At 38.5% G+C, this 19,396-nt stretch overlaps 1 protein-coding gene across 1 annotated transcript in view; it reads right to left on the bottom strand.

The window, feature by feature from the left end:
* Positions 1-4,220: 4,220 nt before the first annotated feature.
* trpm7 (transient receptor potential cation channel, subfamily M, member 7) overlaps positions 4,221-19,396 on the bottom strand; it is a 62,872-nt gene continuing 47,696 nt past the window's right edge. Inside the window, exons 28-40 of the mRNA XM_037690791.1 lie at positions 16,233-16,323; positions 16,080-16,141; positions 15,970-16,007; positions 15,812-15,840; positions 15,450-15,503; positions 13,790-13,834; positions 13,584-13,649; positions 8,139-8,422; positions 7,859-7,941; positions 7,341-7,546; positions 7,179-7,230; positions 6,981-7,087; positions 4,221-5,042 (exon numbers count right to left, since the gene is read on the bottom strand). Coding sequence (XP_037546719.1) covers positions 4,930-5,042; positions 6,981-7,087; positions 7,179-7,230; positions 7,341-7,546; positions 7,859-7,941; positions 8,139-8,422; positions 13,584-13,649; positions 13,790-13,834; positions 15,450-15,503; positions 15,812-15,840; positions 15,970-16,007; positions 16,080-16,141; positions 16,233-16,323 — 1,230 coding nt within the window. The 3' untranslated portion in view covers positions 4,221-4,929. The remainder of the gene's footprint in view (positions 5,043-6,980; positions 7,088-7,178; positions 7,231-7,340; positions 7,547-7,858; positions 7,942-8,138; positions 8,423-13,583; positions 13,650-13,789; positions 13,835-15,449; positions 15,504-15,811; positions 15,841-15,969; positions 16,008-16,079; positions 16,142-16,232; positions 16,324-19,396) is intronic.

Below are 19,396 nucleotides of genomic sequence, written 5' to 3'. Positions count from 1 at the left end.
TTGGCGTTTATTACAGTGACGTGCGCCCAGCAGATGCAGAGCTGCACGGAACCCACCAAACCGGACCAGAACCAGACCTCCAGACCCATCTGTGAATTCTGAGAGCTGCTAGCTGGCCCACGAGGACTTCTGAACGGGACGCGCTAGTAAGTAAAATTTAGTAGCTACATATAAGTATGTTGTTAAAATTAGCAGGTTTAAGAGTTTAGAACATTGTGGGATTCGTTGCTGCAGGTTGCATCTGCAGAAACAGAACCGAGTCGGACCAGAACTGAGAGCTGTTGCTGTGTTCTGCAGAGTTTGTAAGTAACATTTAGTAGCAACATATACAGCTGTATACATATACAGCTGTATATGTATACAGCTGTATACAGTATGTTGTTAAAATTTTGCAAAAGTTTAGAACATTGCAAGTGTGTGGGAAGGGTTTCTAAAGCCTTAAAATATATATAAATACTAAAATAAATATAACCTCACTACTTGGCAGATTTTTACTTATTGCAGGAGTCTGGAACGTATCCCCTGCAATAAACGAGGGACTACTGTATCTTAACAGTGGTTATAAAATAGTTAACCAGCTGTCACAAAAGTAAGATGTTAAAACTGTTTTAGTTGCATGTAAATTTATACTTTCTCATGTTAAAGTTTTTTTTATTTTTTAAGTACCTCCATGGTCTGATAAATAGTATTAATATCCCACCAACCACCCAAAAATTAAGACCAAAAAATATATGTTACGGTCAAATTAAACTAGCAAAAATGTAGCATAAAGTTAGCATAGCATCAATTTAGAAGGGAAACAGTAAGCACTGTAAGCATCAATTTATGGGGAAACGGCAAATGTATAGAAACACATCTTACAATGTCGTATTTTGTTTAAATTTTATTCATATTTTGTCATATTACATTTCTTACAGGTTTTTGTCTAAGTCATGATTCAGCAATTTAATTGAGAAGCTAGGTCCACTTGTGTTGATGCTAAGCTAAGCTAACTCTTAAGGACTTCACTGTACACCCCGGTGGTTCGAGTCCCACATTAAAAAAAGAAGCTCATTCTACTCCTTAATATATAAGTTTTTATTACACTCAATTTAAATTAATGTTTGTCTAGTGATATGGTTAATCTCGTGTTCCCAGGCTCCCGTGCTCCCTGGTGACGTCCAACACACACAATGTGAAAAACATGTTTTTCAACTCTACAGCTTATATGCACTTAATAACAGGAAACTGGGCTCACAAGAGGATTAATTTTAGAGTTGAACCCTGCCCCCAAGTCAAATACAAAGACAAGCGCTGGCTTTATGATGTTTATATAGCTGCCCTCAAGCAATCCTTCTACACAAACTACAGCCACTGAGCCGAGGAACATTTGAAACTTCCCACGTACTTTTGATAGTCTAATTAAAGTAAACTCAAGATATAGATTTTTCCCCAATAAGCTGAAAAGTGAGATGGCAGCAGGTCGAGAGGTTCCAGTCGGCTGAAAAGCTTCTAGCCGTGCTTCGTGCTCACACCACATTAAGTTTTAGATGTGAGCATTCATAAAGAGAAGTGCAGATCAGAGTCTGGTTCCTGCGAGCTGCTCTCTCAGACTACATTCACAGCCGAGACCATGTGATCGTTTCAGCCTGCCGCGCGACAAAACTTCACGGTTTCAGTGTCGTAACTTTTATACTCGAAACAGCGCGGCAGATCCCCCGAAAAGAACCATTTCTGTCGGCGTGAACGTGTCTGTTGTGACATCTTCTACTGGACTGAGCATTTCTTGGGTTTCCATCGCCTTGATTTGCTCTCCGGAGGAAGCTTCTCCATCACCAACGCTTTCACCTGATCACACCAAACACAGAAACAAGACTTGGTTCTTGATTTATTTTAATATTCCTGTTTATTAACTTCACACACATTTCTTCCTGAACAACCTGCAGCAGTGATGCCAAAACAAACAAAAACTACTAAATATTGTGACGCCATCAGTGAACTTGAAATATCAATAACTGGTCGCACAAGATTTTCCTTAATGTTTTAAATATCCAGTAAGTTAAAACACAAACCTGCTCAGCATCAAGAAACTCTTTGGACTCCAGCTTAGAAAAGACGAGCTCATCGCCCACAGAAACTTCAAAGCTGTCTGTTGTAGATGAAAATATTAAAAAATGTTACTGAAGTCATGTCCGTCGGTTACAAACTTGTACCACAGCCGAATATTTTTTTTTATTTTGAGACATGTCACTGATTTATTTCTACATTTTACTATAAATATTAAAATAATTACGCCTGTTGTCCAATTTACATCAAACATTTCTCTTTGTGTAGAAAAAGAAGCAGACCTGGTCTTCCTGTGACTCCAGTTACCTTCACATTGGGTAACTGTCTGAGGACACCGGCTAGTTCCTGGTAGCGGAACGCATAACTTCAGTCTTTACTGCGAAATGAAACAGAAAACAAATCAATCTGTGAAAACTGAATGATTATTGGAGAACTTATTGAAAAACAGCTGAAAAAAAAAACATGCTGAAATGTAGAACAAGTGTAAACCAGCATGAGAAAGCAGAAAGAACACAAAAGTGAAATGAGCGCAAAAAGCAAAAAATGTGGAATTAGCTGAAAAAGCTAATATTCGCATAAAACAGCTAAATAGTAGCTGAAATAACTGATTTAAACAGAAATAAGCTCAAAGGATCATAAGTTGAAGTTAGAACTAATTTAATTAGGCTGAAAGTAGAAGAAATTTCTATGAAAAACTTGAATTTATCTAAAAACAGCTGAAATTAGCTAAAATATGCTGAAAGGCTAGCTAAAAAGGTAGAACAATCTTAAATTAGCAGAATAAATCAGAAAGAACATGTTTGCCCAGTTAGGCTGGAAGAAGCAGAAATGAGCACAAAAAGTGGAAATTACCTAAAAAAGCTGAAATTTGCATAAAACAGCTGAAAAGTAGCTAAAAATTGCAAACAGAAGCTGAAATTTCCAGAAGGAAGTGGAGAGCACATTTTTGCTGAATTCGGTGGAAAAAGGTTGAAATGAGTGCAACAAAAGTGGAATTACAGTAGCTGAAAAAAGCTAAAACTAGCATAAAAACAGCTAAATAGTAGCTGAAATAGCAGAAAAAGCTGAAACTTGTATAAATAACCTGAAAGGAGCATAAGCTGAAATTAGCAGAAAGAAGTTATAAGAAGCACAAAAATGTAGTTAGCAGAAAGGGGCACAAAACCGCTGAAAAAACAACTGAAAAACAGCTGAAATTAGCTGAAAGTAGTTGGGGGGGAGTTTAAATTTGCACAAAGAAGAAGCTGAACCAGGACAAAATGTGAAAGGAGCAGTAAAAAGTTGTAAACAGATGTAAATATTTAAAGGATGTAAAATGAGCTCAGTTCATTTCCTTTGAGGAAAAAGTGGCAGAAAAAGCTAAATATTTCAAAAAGCTAAAGTTGCACCACTACCAAAAGTCAAAGCACCCTTTTCCTGAAACAGCTGAACGTTTTCATATACGATTTGTTGAAATACCACAAAAAGTTGTGGAACAAGACGTCAAAAAATGGATCACAATAGTGTGAATGCTTCATAAGCGTTGACACAATAACTCTTTAGACAGAGTTAAACTTTAGGTGACATTTTGTCGTTGAAAGGAACATTGATATTTAAATGCATCAATAAGAGGAACAGGACAAACCTACCAGTACTCGACAGTGATCGTGGTCATGGTTTCACAGCTTCGTCGTGAGCCGGTCTGGAGGCTGTAACCTCTCTGAGCTCAGCTGAGAGAAATGAGATGCTCAGACAGAATTTCACTGTTAGTGAGTTAGCCACACCCAGAGGGAGGTTAGAAAGCTGCTCCCTTCACAGACCCCCCCCCCCCCCCCCCCACACACACACACACACACACACACACTTACTGAAAAGACAGTTTCAGTCCTGGCTGGATTTTGACTGAGATCCTGCGTGCGAAGATGCAAATCCTGCCCTACATGTTCACTGCTCACCTGCAGGACCTCCTCTTCACACAGGTGAAGATAGAGGCTCTGTTCACTCAGCGTGGATCCAAACATGGGGACAAACAGAACCACTGAGTCCTGCAGAACAATGAGCTGCAGTGTCATATTTACATGCATGAAAATAGGTAAACAAATGTCTTACATCTGATGTTACATTCAGATTTACCTCAGCCAAGCTGCAAAAAAAAAAAAAAAACCCACAAGAAACATTAAAGTTTGACTTTTTATTTGTTTAAAATGATGTTCAGTACAAAATGTATACAGTAATACCCTTATGTTTGCGAGTTTCCCCTGAATAAAAGTCCAATCTGTTCAGTTCGTGTCATGTTAAGTATCTAGAAGACACAGACTGGAGTTTGCTCAAACAGCTGATGACAAAGATAAAGCAATAGTACCTTTGTAACAAGAAAAACCATCAGCCATATTCTGCTGGACACATTTTCAATACAATAAAATCACACATCTGTAAAAGCTGCATTGCGATCTGCCCATATTTTACAAGATTTTTAAATTCATGGATTTCTTTTCTTTAGCTAAAAAACAAAAAGGTAAGATACAATTTTGTTTACATAAAAAAAAGAAAGCTCAGGTGTCAAACTGCATTGCTGCAGGCTGCAACACACAAACAAAGCACTGGGATTGTTTTTTCTTTATTTTTTGGTAAAATACATAAACCTTCTGTAGTGACACGGTACCTGCTCATATATCCAGTTCATCTACATATATATATATTTATATATGTGTTCATAAACTTGTATAAAAATGTTTTAAAAACCTCTTCCCTCCCAAAGTTTGTTCTGAAAAGAAAAAGGTTGGTTTGCGTTTGACAGCGATATAGTGGGACAAACAAAACATGATGGTCTGCACGCTCTGGTTTCCATGGAAACGTGTTGGTGACGGACCAAAGCACTCACTCTTTCACACACACAGTCTCTGATCACAGCATCAGTTTCATTGATGGGCGGGGCTCTTTGGCTCCGCCCCCTGGGTTCGGAGGGTCCTCATGGGGAAACGCCACCTTGTCAGGTGTGTACTCGTTCCTCTTCAAATCTAACAGACAGGAAATAAATGAAACAGGATTTATAACTCCTTCTCACGCTGGAATGAAATATGGTGCTTTTACAACGTTAACAAGACTTTTTATTGTCGTTAGTGCTCGATGAAGGAGCGCACATTTATAAAATATAAGTTAACAGAACAAATACACTTCTTAACATTCACACAAGCAGCTCTGGTGTCAGGAAATAAAAAAGGAAAATGATTAAGACTGAACTCCTGCGTTTGTGTTTTCAATTTTAGATAAACCTCCAGACTTAATTATAACTAGAGAAATTGCATTTCCTGCGAAAATGCAGTGTGAATGTTTATTGCTGAAGTAGTTGCAGAAAAACAGCTGAAATTAGCTAAAAACATGCTGAATTGTAGCTGAAGTGGAAGAACAGACTTAAATTAGCAGAAGAAAAACATTTCCTGAATTAGGTTTAAATAAGCAGAAGCTAGCACAAAAATGAAGAAATTAGTTAAAAAAATAAAATAAAAAGCTGAAAAGTAGCTGAAAAGGCAGAAAGAAGCTTAAACTATCAGAAGGAAGCAGAAAGAACTGAAATAAGCAAAAAAAAAAAAAAAAAAAAAAATTGTGGAATTAGCAGAAAAAGTTAAATTTGAATAAAAATCTAAAGAGTAGCTAAAATAGCAGAAATAAACTGAAAGGAGTACAATAAGCTAAAGTTAGCACAAAGAGGTTAATTAGCCTGAAAGGAGAAGTTACCATGAAAAACTTGAATTTATCTGAAAACAGGTGAAATTAGCAAAAAATGCTAAAAACCTAGCTGAAATTGTAGAAGACGCTTAAATTAGCAAAAGAAAGCAGAAAGAACACGTTTGCCCAATTAGGCTCACAGAAGCAGAAATGAACACAAAAAGGTGGAAATTATTTGAAAAAAGCTGAAATTAGCAAAGAAACTGTTGAAAAGTAGCTAAAAAGGCAGAAAGAAGCTGAAATTACAAGAAGGAAGTGGAAAGAGCGCATTTTTGCTGAATTAGGCTGAAAAAAGTTTAAATGTGTTCAAAAACGTGGAATTAGTTGAAAAAGCTAAAATTATCATAAAAACAGCTAAATAGTAGCTGAATAGCAAAAATAAAAAAAGCTGAAACTTGCATAAATAAGCTGAAAGGAGCATAACGCAGTGTTCCCTCAGTGTGGACTGAACTTGGCAAAAGGGCCTTCTCCTACTCCGCTCCTGTTTCCTGGAATATCTTACAAAAGATCTGAAGCTCTCGACCTTGACTTCTCTGAGTGGCTTCAAACATCTGTTAAGTTCCTGGGAAAAACCAATGCAGACATGTTCTTGTTTTTAGTTTTCTACACCGCCTTACAACCTAGCTGTTTTTTTTTGTTACATTTGTTTTTAAATACCATTTTATTTTCACTTGTTATCAATTTGTATGCATCATTTTATGATCGTCTATCGTTCGTCTTTGTTGTCCACTGTTGTCATCACTCTGTTAAAATCAGGTCTCTCTTGTAAATGAGTCACCAAGGCTCACGGGGATTAACCTGTATAAATAAAAGGTTGAATGAATGAAAAAAAAAAAAAACAAGCTGAAATTAGCAGAAAGTTAGAAGAAGCACAAAACAGCTGAAAAACAGCTGAAATGAGCTTAAAGTAGCTGAAAAAAAGTTTAAATTGCACACGGAAGCTGAAAGAAGCTGATGCATAAAACGTAAAAGGAGCAGTAAAAGGTTGTAAACAAAGAGGTCAAATGAGCTCAATTCATTTTCTATGAGGAAAAAATGGCAGAAAAGGCTAAATATTTGAACAACCTGCGCTCGTCTTAAATCCCTTTATAACGAAGGTAAAGTAAACGCACATTGTGGCGTTGCATCATTCAGAGTCTAAACACTAAAAAAAGCACAGTAGTTGGGTTTTTATCTGAAGTTGATGTTTAAAACATTAAAGGGACAGAACAGCAGGTGCAACATCTCACCAGGAAGCTTGAGTTTCCGACAGCAGGAGTTGCAGTGATGCTTTGCACGAAAGTTTCTGATGGCGTCATCTCCGAGGTTGGCAGGTCCAAATATCATGTCGTAGGACCTGCAGGAGTTCCACAGACAGCATTAACAGCCAAGTCGATGGAGAAACAGTGGTTTGAGTCCAAGTTGTGAGGTAAATTAGGACCACTGACCCTTTTTCTCCACTCTTTATAACTGAAGGATCCGTTAGAACCTCCCCAACACCTACAGATAAACAAGTTTCTTTATCAAAGACGTCATCAGGAAACATGGAGCCAAGTCATTTCTTTGGCTCGTGTCACGTTTATGTCGTGAACCTCTCCTCCAGTATTTACCCTGCAGGTCGAGCACCAGGAGCTCTCCCCGGGTGTACTCGTAGGTCCAGTGGCTGAAGGCCAGCATGGTTTCCTCCAGGAGGTTGGTGGGAATGATCTCGTCTCCGTTGTTGTTGTTGAACTTCCTGAACTCGCCGGTGATGCACTCCTCGATGGCGAACCACTGTCCGGCTGAGTGGCAGTACAACAGGTACACTTCAAGGAACCTGAACAGAGAGAGAGACAGCTGAGAGCTTACAGACAGTTTGATGATTAAACTACAACTGGACAGGAAACAAACGCTCAGATCAATAATCTCAACTAAGACCTGCTTCACTTAATGACCAAGTGGAACGACTGGTTTATCACAGTGCATACAAGAAATACATCAAAGCAGGACATGACTGGTCCGGAACAGAGCTGACAGTCCATCTAAAGCCAGAATCAGAGTCCTGATGGACAACATGTTTGTTGAGACAGGTGCAGGACGATAAGACATCTCACTTGAATGAACAAATGTAAACGACTGTCCTGCTCACCTTGGAGAGTAAGGAATCGTCTTTGGCCTGATCTGGTTGAAGGCAAATGTCAGCTTCTGAGCGGCCCGTTGCTGCTGAATTTCCTGAAGTCACAAAAGAAAAAAAAAAACTAGTCCAGAATAAGATTCCTCCACAAACTGGCATTGATCACGTAACTGGAAACATGATTGTTAAGATATGGGCACAAAGGATGATGACGTTTTTGTGATAAAGTCCTGAATGTTTCCCATCTCAGGCCCTTGTTGGAAGAACTTCTGTAGCAGACCAAGTCGTTTCTTACCCTGAGACAAAGATGCAGCACAGTGTCCTCCTTATAGATGCTCTGCCACGTTTGGACCACCTCAGGAAGGAAGGACTTGACGATGTACAGGTGTCCTGGTTTCAGGATGTCGTACTCAGACCAAGTGCAGAGCACCTTGAGGGCCCGTCTCAGCCCCCCGCCCATCTCCTCCTTGCTGAGAAATTCGATTTTGGCACAGAAGCCTCGCTGGGACCAGGAGGACATGCTGTTGTTGATGGTGTTGGGGGAGCTCTCCTCCAGACGGTACACCGTCACCGGCTCTCCTGGAGGAACACGACATCCGACAGTCACACTCTGACTCTCCTCTGATCATTTTAAGGATTGTAAACTTAAAGTCTTATGGATTTTTGCTGCATCACGTCGTCACAAAACGATCTGCGATGCTGATTTTTGCTGCAGACAAACAAGATTTTTCTTGATGTGACTGTAAAAGACATAAAAATCCTCAATTTCTTTCCACTCTTTCTGTTGAAGTTACTTTTAGAAGACGGTAGAAACCAGGAAGCCTTTACTGCTGCACAACGAACTGTAAAATACAGTTTAAATCAGATAAAATGAAACAAATGAGGACAAACATGTAAAAACCAGGATCAGTTTGTCACAAAGACTCAGACTGTTGCAAAAAGTGTAGCTATCAGCTCTGATGTCAGGATGAGGACTGCTACAGCAAAACAGCTGGCATAACCTCACTGACCTACACAAGGCGAGGTCAGTGAACAAGGCCAAGCTGATTCTGGCAGATCCTGATCACCCACTGCATGGTGCGTTCAGGTTGCTTCCTTATGGACGCAGGTATCTGCAGCCCAGATGTAGAACAAACAGACTGAGAAACTATTTAATCCCTGTAGTGATCAGACTTCTCAACAAACAGTGATGATTTCATGTACTGTTATTTTGATGTCTCAATGTCTTGTCTAGTATGAATGTTTTGTGCCAACTGACTGTGAAACAAATTGCCCCTTGGGGATAATAAAGATTCTTGAATTACTATTTGCTTCTCATCACATTTCCATAATATCTGCGGTTACTTCACCTGAAGTGAGATACTCAGACATGTTCATACTTTACAATCCATCGTTCAGAGTCTAAATATCTAAACTTTCATCGACGCCCACATGAATGATCATGTATCTGTGACTTTATGACCTCTGTGAAACAAAGCAGCTTGGCTACATTGTTCTGTTTTATTTAAACGGCAACAAGGAGGAAGCTGTGTGACGAGAAGAAATGTATACTAACTGGATCCTCAAAGCAGCTACACATCAGGTTTTATAGACTTACAGGAACACATTACCTTGAACACAAAAATAGAAATACTTTAGTGGTAACCTCCACTAACCAAAAACACAAAACGATAAATCAAGAATTCATGTATTGAGTCAGACATGAAGAAAACCTTTGATCTTCTTTAACAACTTTTACAGGAACATTTTACAGCCAAACAAACAGCTGACGCATTCAGCAAACAACACCTCCGTCAGCCTTTACATGTGTGTTTAATGGACTTTGATGAACTCTTATAAAACTCTGTTCAGTACAGGCCACTCAGACACACTAAATAAAAAGCTTACTTTGTTATTTTTTTTGTTGCCTTTGAGAGCTTCCACATTTGCATCGGCTACGTTTCCCAGCTTTAAAGAGCGAACCGTGACGATGCCTTATTTCTCTTTCTCCACTAGTTATTGTTACAGAGCGAACCATGAAAGGCACTTCCTCCTTACAAGAAGCTCTGCAGATATGAAACCAAAATAAACTAAAGAAATTGCATTTCCTGCAATAATGCAGTGTGAATGCTTATTGCAGAAGAACTTGCTAAAAACAGCTGAAATTAGCTAAAAGCATGCTGAAATGTAGCAGAAATTGAAGAACAAGAATAAGTTAGCAGAAGAAAGCAGAAAGAACACATTTGCAGGATTGAGTTTAAATAAGCAAAAATGAGCATAGAAATTAGGAAATTCTGCATGGAAGAGAAGCATCTTTCCTGCACAGAGACGGGACCAAAAGATACAGAAGAAACCCTGCAGAACCAGAAGCAGAACCTGGCATTAACCTGAGATTTGTTACCAGAACCATCACACCGCAGGAGTGGTAAATCCCAGCTGACTCCCATATGGACCCTCGTCCCTCTAAGATGACAGGTGAACTTTGAGGAAAAATCAGCCTCTCAGTCACCAGAACATCTGGGCTGGTACCATTTTTAAGCAGCTGTTGGACCATTCCTGACAAATCTCATTCTGGTGAGAGAGAGACTCTTCAATAAACTTTCTGGTGATCATACATCACAATAATCTTGCTTTACACACACTACAGCTCATTTAGACACAAATGTAACTACTCCACAAACAGAACCAGTCCAAAAATCTGCCCTTTTAAAGTTTCACTGACTTGAATAATCAAGTAGACATTTGATACAAAGCTATCTGTTATTCATTTGTTTGTTATGCATAATCTTCATCAGATATATCACAGATTATTTTTGTAATAAAATACAAAAAATCAACTAAATTTGTGATTATTTTGGCATATCTGTGTGTATTAAATGATTTGATGCCCTTTAAACACGAGAAAAGAATTCACATTTCAGTTTACATTTAATTTGGGGTTAGAGACTGATTTTTCCTCTAAAAAGAGGTGGTGCCCACACAACGAGGTTATTTGCATAATAAATGCATATCTCATGAGCTTAACTCATAACTGATAATTTACAATATACAAACCGGATTCCAAAAAAGTTGGGACACTAAACAAATTGTGAATAAAAACTGAATGCAATGATGTGGAGATGGCAAATGTCAATATTTTATTCGTAATATAACATAGATGACAGATCAAAAGTTTAATCTGAGTAAATGTAACATTTTAAACGAAAAATATGTTGATTCAAAATTTCACAGCGTCAACAAATCCCAAAAAAGTTGGGACAAGTAGCAATAAGTGGCTGGAAAAAGGAAATTGAGCATATAACGAACAGCTGGAAGACCAATTATCACTAATTAGGTCAATTGACAACATGATTGAGTATAAAAAGAGCTTCTCAGAGTGTCTGTGTCTCTCAGAAGCCAAGATGGTAAGAGGATCACCAATTCCATCATTGTTGCGCAGAAAGATAGTGCAGCAATACCAGAATGGTGTTACCTAGCGTAAAATAGCAAAGACTTTTAAGTTATCATCATCGACCGTGCATAACATCATCAAAAGATTCAGAGAATCTGGAACAATCGCTGTGCGTAAAGGTCAAACTCTACAGGATGCTCGTGATCTCCGGGCCCTTAAACATCACTGCACCTCAAACAGGAATGCCACTGTCAAGGAAATAACAGAATGGGCTCTGGAATACTTCCAGAAAGCATCGTCAGTGAACACAATCCACCGTGCCATCCGCCGTTGCCAGCTGAAACTCTACAGTGCAAAGAGGAAGCCATTTCTAAGCAAGCTCCACAAGCTCAGACGTTTGCACTGGGCCAGGGGTCATTTAAAATGGAGTGTGGCAAAATGGAAGACTGTTTTGTGGTCAGAAGAGTCACGATTTCAAGTTCTTTATGGAACACTGGGACGCCATGTCATCCGGACCAGAGAGGACAAGGATAGCCCAAGTTGTTATCAACGCTCCGTTCAGAAGCCTGCATCACTGATGGTATGGGGTTGCATGAGCGCTTGTGACATGGGCAGCTTGCATGTCTGGAAAGGCGCCATTAATGCAGAGAACTATGTTCAGGTTCTAGAACAACATATGCTCCCATCTAGACGTCATCTCTTTCAGGGAAGACCCTGCATTTTTCAACACGATAATGCCAGACCACATTCTGCAGCAATCACAACATCATGGCTACGTAGGAGAAGGATCCGGGTACTGAAATGGTCAGCCTGCAGTCCAGATCTTTCACCTATAGAGAACATTTGGTGCATCATAAAGAGGAAGGTGCGACAAAGAAGGCCCAAGACAATTGAACAGTTAGAGGCCTGTATTAGACATGAATGGGAGAGCATTCCTATTTCTAAACTTGAGAAACTGGTCTCCTCTGTCCCCAGACGTCTGTTGAGTGTTGTAAGAAGAAGGGGGGATGCCACACAGTGGTAAAAATGGACTTGTCCCAACTTTTTTGGGATTTGTTGACGCCATGAAATTTGGAAACAACAGATTTTTCCCTTAAAATGATACATTCTCTCAGTTTAAACTTTTGATCTGTGATTTGTGTTCTATTCTGAATTCTGCAATGATATGGAGGTTGGCACCTCCATATCATTGCATTCAGTTTTTATTCACAATTTGTTTAGTGTCCCAACTTTTTTGGAATCCGGTTTGTAAATAGTAACTGACGATATCACATCTTTTACATTTTAAAACTTTTGTTGGATGTAACTGGGTCCCTGTGTACATAATTTCGTGACAAATAAAGAACCTTGAATCCTTGAAATAGCAGAAATAAGCAGTAAGACATTAATTATCATGAAAAACTTTAATTTATCTGATAACTGTTGAAAGAAGCTAAAAATGCTATAACAAAAAGGTAGCTGAAAAGGTAGAACAAGCTTAAATTAGCAGAAGAAAGCAGAAAGAACACATATTTACCCAATTAGGCTTAAAGAATCAAAAATTAGCACAAAAAGTGGAAATTATCTGGAAAAAGCTGAAATTAGCAAGAAACATCCAAAAAGTATCTGAAACATCAGGAAAAAAAAGATTAAATTACCAGTGGTGGAGAGAGCAGATATTTGCTGCATTAGGCTAAAAAAAGTTGTAACTATTGCAAAGAATGTGGAATTAGCGGAAAAAGCAAAATTTAGCATAAAACAGCTAAATAGTAGCTGAAATAGCAAAATAGCTGAAACTTGCATAAAAAAGCTGAAAGGAGCATAAGCTGAAATGATCAGAAACAAGTTAGAAGAAGCACAAAACAGCTGAAAAAGCAGCTGATATTAGTTGAAAGTAACTGAAAAAAATGTTTATATTTGCACAAGGAAGCTGAAAGAAGCTGAACTGGAACAAAATGTGAAAGGAGCAGTAAAAGGTTGTAAACAGATATAAAGATTTGAAGGATGTAAAATGAGTTCAATTAATTTCCTATGAGAAAAAAAAGGCAGAAAAGGCTAAATATTTCAAAAAGCTAAAGTTGCAGCAATACTAAAAGTTAAAGCAGGATTGCCCTGAAAGAGCTGAACGTTGTGATATATTTGTCAAAATAGCACAAAAACTGTGGAACGAGAAAGATGCCCAAAGCATATGGAAGAAAAATGGATCATAATAATGTGAAACAATAAAGCACAGGAAGTGCAGCAGCATCTAGACTCAGTCAGCAAACAGAAGCAGGTGTACAAAAAAACCCATCCAAAGCCAGACCTCGTTTCTGTTTTGATACTTCCTCATTCTGCAACTACCCAACATTTTTATTTTAAAGCCACCTGACATGAAACGTCCAGTTTTACCTCTAGGGGGCACCGGGGTGAAAGGGATGCTCTGAGACAGCCTCATCAGGTTGTTACGCTCCACAGCTACAAGGAAAACAAAAGGAAACAAGTTGGGGAAATGGAGCAAAACTCAGTGGAAGGTTTATTTACACACATCTAAAATGTCAGAAAGAGGTGGATAAATATTTATTAATAAATGTGTGACACTGAAGTCGACCCCTCACCTGAGTATTGGTAGCTTTCCATCGGCTTGAACGGTGAGCCAATCGCTACAAAACAACAAAATTAATATGATCTTAAAAAAACTAAAATAAAACAAGAGGACTTACATACTCAACAAAATGTTATTTAAACTTGGCACATTTATTTTCATAAACAAACCAACAGGAATCACTTGAATCATTTAAACAGGAGGTAAAAACATCAAAATGGTCCAGCGGAGGACTCTGACTTGATTAAAGTTTGACCTGACAGGCGCTCTGATGAACGCCAACACACCTGGAATAAATACGAATACTACTATAGAAAAAATACAGGTTTCAAAACCAGCTTTCAAATGTACAATTTAGAAGTACAGTAGTCCCTCGATACGCTGTGGTTCCACTTCCACAGACTCATTGTTTCGCGGGTTTTCAGCGTAAGGTTGTACACGACACACGATTGGCTGATTGATGGAAGGCGACCAACCAGAGCATTGTGCTCTGTATCCCGGGAGCTGATTGTCTCAGTAGATCAGTCTGTCTGCGCTCTTTCACTGTGCTCTTTTGTGAAATTTTCATAGGAGACTGAATTTATTTCAAGCTCTACAATGCCACATAAACGTTCTGCGCATACTAAGGTTTCAGGCAGCGAACATAAGGAGTCAACTTTAATATTACCGGCACTCATATGATTGGGACGTTACGGGATAAAAAGTTAACTGGAGCGGGAACCAATCATAGGACAAAAAACAAACAAAAAAAATACTTTGGACAGGCGTCACCATTTTGTAGTTTTCTTTCAATAAGCCTATACTGTAACGCAAGTCAAAAGAACTACATGGCCCAAAAGCCAACAGGGCTTCAAATTCAAAGAACAGCAATGGAGGGAGCAAACACTAGCGGAGAAACCGATGTGGCAAAAATAATTTTACAACACAAAGTCAGAAGTAACAATCCATCTATGAAGCTCACAGAACTGACAGGAACGTCTCAAATAATCCTGAAGTTGAACTCATCCTTCAAGTTGTAGTAGTATCTTCACCGGTGAGTACCAAAATAAAATTATGCAGTACAGTACAGTACATATACATACGTTGTTAAAATGACATGTTTAAGAGTTTAGAACATCGCAAGAGTGTAAGAAGGGTTTATAAAGCCTTAAAATATATATATAAATACTAAAATAAATTCAGGCCTCTCTTGTAAATGAGTCCTCCAGGTTCAATGGGATTAACTGTCTAAATAAAGGTTGAATGAATGAAAAAAAAAAAAAAAAAACATTCTTCCTTCACAGATTTTCATCTATTGCTGTGGTTTCTGGAATGTAACCCCGGTGATGATCAAGGGACTACTGTAAAAACATTTTACTCGTGTACCTATGTGACTAACTATTGGGCATGAAAGTTACCAGTCTAATCTTTATCTCAAGTCTGTGGTTTAGGTGTGTTTTAAACAACAAACCATCTAGTCCATAATGTTTCAGGTCAAAAGGAGAGAGCATAAAGTACAAACGTTAAGAAAGAAAAGTGCAAAAAAAAAAAAAAAAAAATCTCTGTTTTGTATAAATAAATAAATAAATGGATATTTCAGTGAGTTTGAGTTTAGCACAACTACATCTGAAATAATAAAACACTTTCAAAGTTCTCCGTTTGTGCAGTTCATGGTGAATGTTGCTGATACTCACAGTCCTTCCGGGCACCGAGGTGGGGGTGGTGTGCGGCGTACAGAGGAACTGCAGCTGGAACCACAGAAGAACGACAGAAACACACAAAGTGAGACACATACACAACAGTTTTTATTTTTCATCTTGGCTTGCTGAGATTGCATTTCACAGCACAATCAGGCTGCTAATCCCAAATCTAAACTGAACACATAAAACTTATCAAAGAAACAACATGCGCCATGTGTCTGCAAACGCTTGGCTCAAAAGAAACCGAGAGGTCAAAGGTCATGGTTTATAAAATGCCATCTGACTCGCTGATCCAGGCAGAGAAATTTGACTAAATTTGATCCTGCAAACAGAGGAGCTTCAGTGAAACGTCTTACTGTTCAGTGAGTCTTCCTCGGGTGGTCTCCTAAAACAGAGGAAAGACAAACGGGTGAGAAAACAGAACTCAGCTTCTCGTTTGGTTTTTATCAGAGGTTTCGTCAGGACAGTTTTCAGATTTGTGTATTTCTGTAGTGGCCAGTGAAAAGACACTTACAGGCTGCTGGCTTGAGCTGATTTGACCTGAATTCTTTCCTGACAGAGAAGAAAAATGTTAAAATGGGATTTCTTTTTTCTTTAGACTTAAAAAAAAAACAAAGTTCTTACAAGTACTGCAGCTCTGGGGATATCTTCAGCAGAAACTCTGCTCCGGTCCTTCTTTGTGAGAGCTACAAAAACAAACAACCATGATGCGTCTCAAATCAGCCAAGACTTGAAGATCTCAAGCCAAAATGATAGATTTTTCTTTTGTGATCTTACTGGAGTCAGGGTGAAGAAGAGGGGGCTTTCTGTCAAACTCAGTGAAGCCGGCGTACGAGTTGACCGCCCTGATAAGACCGGGCCCTTCAGCCTGTAGCCACAACAACACAAGGAGATGAGGAACACTTTGAGAAGGACAGAATGGTCATATTTTACAAGCTAAATAAAAGGTAAAATAAATAAAAATAACACTAGTCTCGTTAACCAAGCTGTGGAGACAGATTTGTCAGAAATGGGAACTAAAACAAGGAAATCCTACATTATTATCACATCTATTATTAGGCGTTTGGTAACACTGAAAATGGAAAATTTTGAAGTGTTAAAGCAGAATAGATAAAAAGAAGCTGCAGACTTATTTGTAAAACATAAAATGTCACCGGGCTGGGACTGTTGGTGAACAGTACTCACGATGGAGACTCAAAATGTCTGGAAATGTTTGTGGGGGGTTTCAGATTTTCTTGTGTTCAGTCCCAGAGGCTCACAGTTTTGCCAATTTAATTCTGAACAGTAACTTGAGCAGCAAACTTTCTCCTAAAATAGTGATCGACGTTGCAAACATCTCAAACAGATCTCAATACATAGCTCTCATGTGACATAACACATCCGAGCACTTTGTCTCTAACCGACATCTTTGTAGGCACGCATTAGCTGCAGACACGGCTGAGTAAGTTTAATCAAGTATTTTTTCTTTACGCAAACTGCAATGGTTGTTTCGTGTTGGGTTAGAGGGTTCGGCAAAGCTCAGTTTTTACTATAATCCAAATATCAGGAAATGTGAAGGACCTTAAACGTAGGAGCTTTGGACAAAAGACGAAACATGTCATCAAGAAGAATCCATCCAGAGGACCTGACTTTACTTTTAGAGATTTTTTTTAGGAGCTGAGTTCAGATTGTTGTCGAGCCTGTCTTGAAAATATCAACCGCAAGGATCCACCTTTGAAAATATCAAGAATCTGCTCCCATCACTTTTATCCAGTAAACAAAAATATCCTAATTATTTTGTTACAATGTCAGAGTGTAACTGCATGTGTGCTGGGACTGCTCTGCTCATGATTCATCACGTCTCTGTAGTTAGCTCAGCTATGCTACGTGCTAAACCTCCACACTGTAACACTCACAGCAACAATGTCCTGGTTCTAGTCCTGAGTTGAGCCTAGGCTCATTTGGTTATGAGTTTTCATGTTTATATATTTTTTTAACTTTATGTAACCAGTTAGATCTGAGACTTAAAGATCTTTTTTTTCAAGAGAGACTGGGTCAAGAGCGGCAGCAGCACACAAACATTCCCAGTCATAAAACCAGAGTTATTAAAGCACACTTAAAACAAATGACGGTAAATAAAAAAAAAAAATAAAAAAAAACAACACACAAAAAGCTTAAATTTGTACTAAAATGTGATTAAATATCAGTTAAAGCATTTACAAACAAAGGCGTCAATATTAACTTATGCATTTAATGTACATAATTTTTGAAAACTGTAACATTGTCAGACTAGAACTATCAACTTGTTTTGATTTGCGCCCCCTCCCCCCCAAAAACCCCTCGTATGAATAAAGCAGTGGGATGCTGTCTGTACTGAAAATATTCTATAACACAAGTTAATATTTTGGGTATTATGTTCTATATTTGTAGTGTTTGTTCTATTGAATTATTTCTTTCTTCAGGAAGGCCTGCAGACTTGTAGGACAAGTCAAACCCAGACTGGCTGCTACACTGAAGTTGACAGACACACTTCTAGACCGTCAGCAAAAGAACTTCAACAATCGGAGTCAAAGCAGAACAGGTAGAAAAGTTAATAACACTTGCAAGTGTTATTATACACTGCCTGGCCAAAAACAAAAAAAAGTCTCCACCTGGATTTAACTAAGCAAATAGAGGTACGAGCCTCCTATTGAATAATTACTGCATGGGTGATTATCTTTCAGCTGGCAACAAGTTATTTAACCCCAACTGGTGTAATGAGTTTCTTCTCAGTTCTTAAACAACCATGTTGAAAGACGTATCGCGTGGTCGTGGAAAAGATGTCAGTCTGTTTGAGAAGGGTCAAATCATTGGCACCAAGCAGAGAAAACATCTAAGGAGATTGCAGAAACTACTAAAATTGGATTAAGAACTATCCAACGCATTATTAAAAACTGGAAGGATAGTGGAGACCCATCGTCTTTGAAGAAGAAATGTGGCTGGAAAAAAATCCTGAATGATCGTGATCGGCGATCACTTAAACGTTTGGTGAAACCAAATCAAAGAAAAACAACAGTAGCACTCAGGGCTATGTTTAATAGTGAAAGTAAGAGCATGTTCACACGCACAATGCGAAGAAGGGATTGGGAAAAAAGGCTTCAATTTGCTAGGGAGCATAAAGATTGGACTCTGGAGCAATGTAAGAAGGTCATGTGGTCTGATGAGTCCAGATTTAGCCTGTTCCAGAGTGATGGTGCATCAGGGTAAGAAGAGACGCAGGTGAAGTGATGCACCCATCATGCCTAGTGCAACACTGGATGGAAATAGATCTTGTGACATTGCAGAAGCTTATCGAAACAATGCCACAGTGAATGCATGCTGTAATCAAAGCTAAAAGTGGTCCAACGAAATGTTAGTGTGACCTCTTTTTTTTTGGTGGTGACTTTTTCTTTTTTGGCCAGGTAAGTTAAGTGTTATAGCACTGTATTTATTATATTACATTATTTTTGTTTAGTGGATCCTTGTATACTGTTTTTTTTTTATACTTTACACTTTTACTATTTTTGAGTGTAACTGGGACCTTGAATACACAATTTCTTTCCACCTTATGTACCACATGTGATGTGAATGACAATAAAAAAACCTTGAACCTTGAAGCAGCACAATAATTCTTAAAGTATTAAAGTGAATCTAAGATTAAAAAAAAAATCACTAAAACATCTATAAAACTGAATGAATATCTTCTGAATTAGTTAAGTGGTAGTAGCAACTGAATTAATTTATTCTGCTTTGAGTAGGAAAACTTGTCTTACTTTAGACTTTGTGATGCAAACATGACAGTGTTTACTAATGTTTATTTGTTTGCTTGTTTTTAAAGATACTCATGAGTGAGTGACCAAGTTCGATCATAAGAAAATATCCAGCGTGCGCAAGCTCTCCTAGACCTGGGTACGGTCTCAGATCCTAGACCTGGGTACGGTCTC

Source organism: Nematolebias whitei, chromosome 2, assembly GCF_014905685.2.
Source record: "Nematolebias whitei isolate Nwh7 chromosome 2, NemWhi1, whole genome shotgun sequence".
In the NCBI taxonomy this organism is placed as follows: domain Eukaryota; kingdom Metazoa; phylum Chordata; class Actinopteri; order Cyprinodontiformes; family Rivulidae; genus Nematolebias; species Nematolebias whitei.
This window is presented reverse-complemented; position numbering and strand designations above follow the sequence as displayed.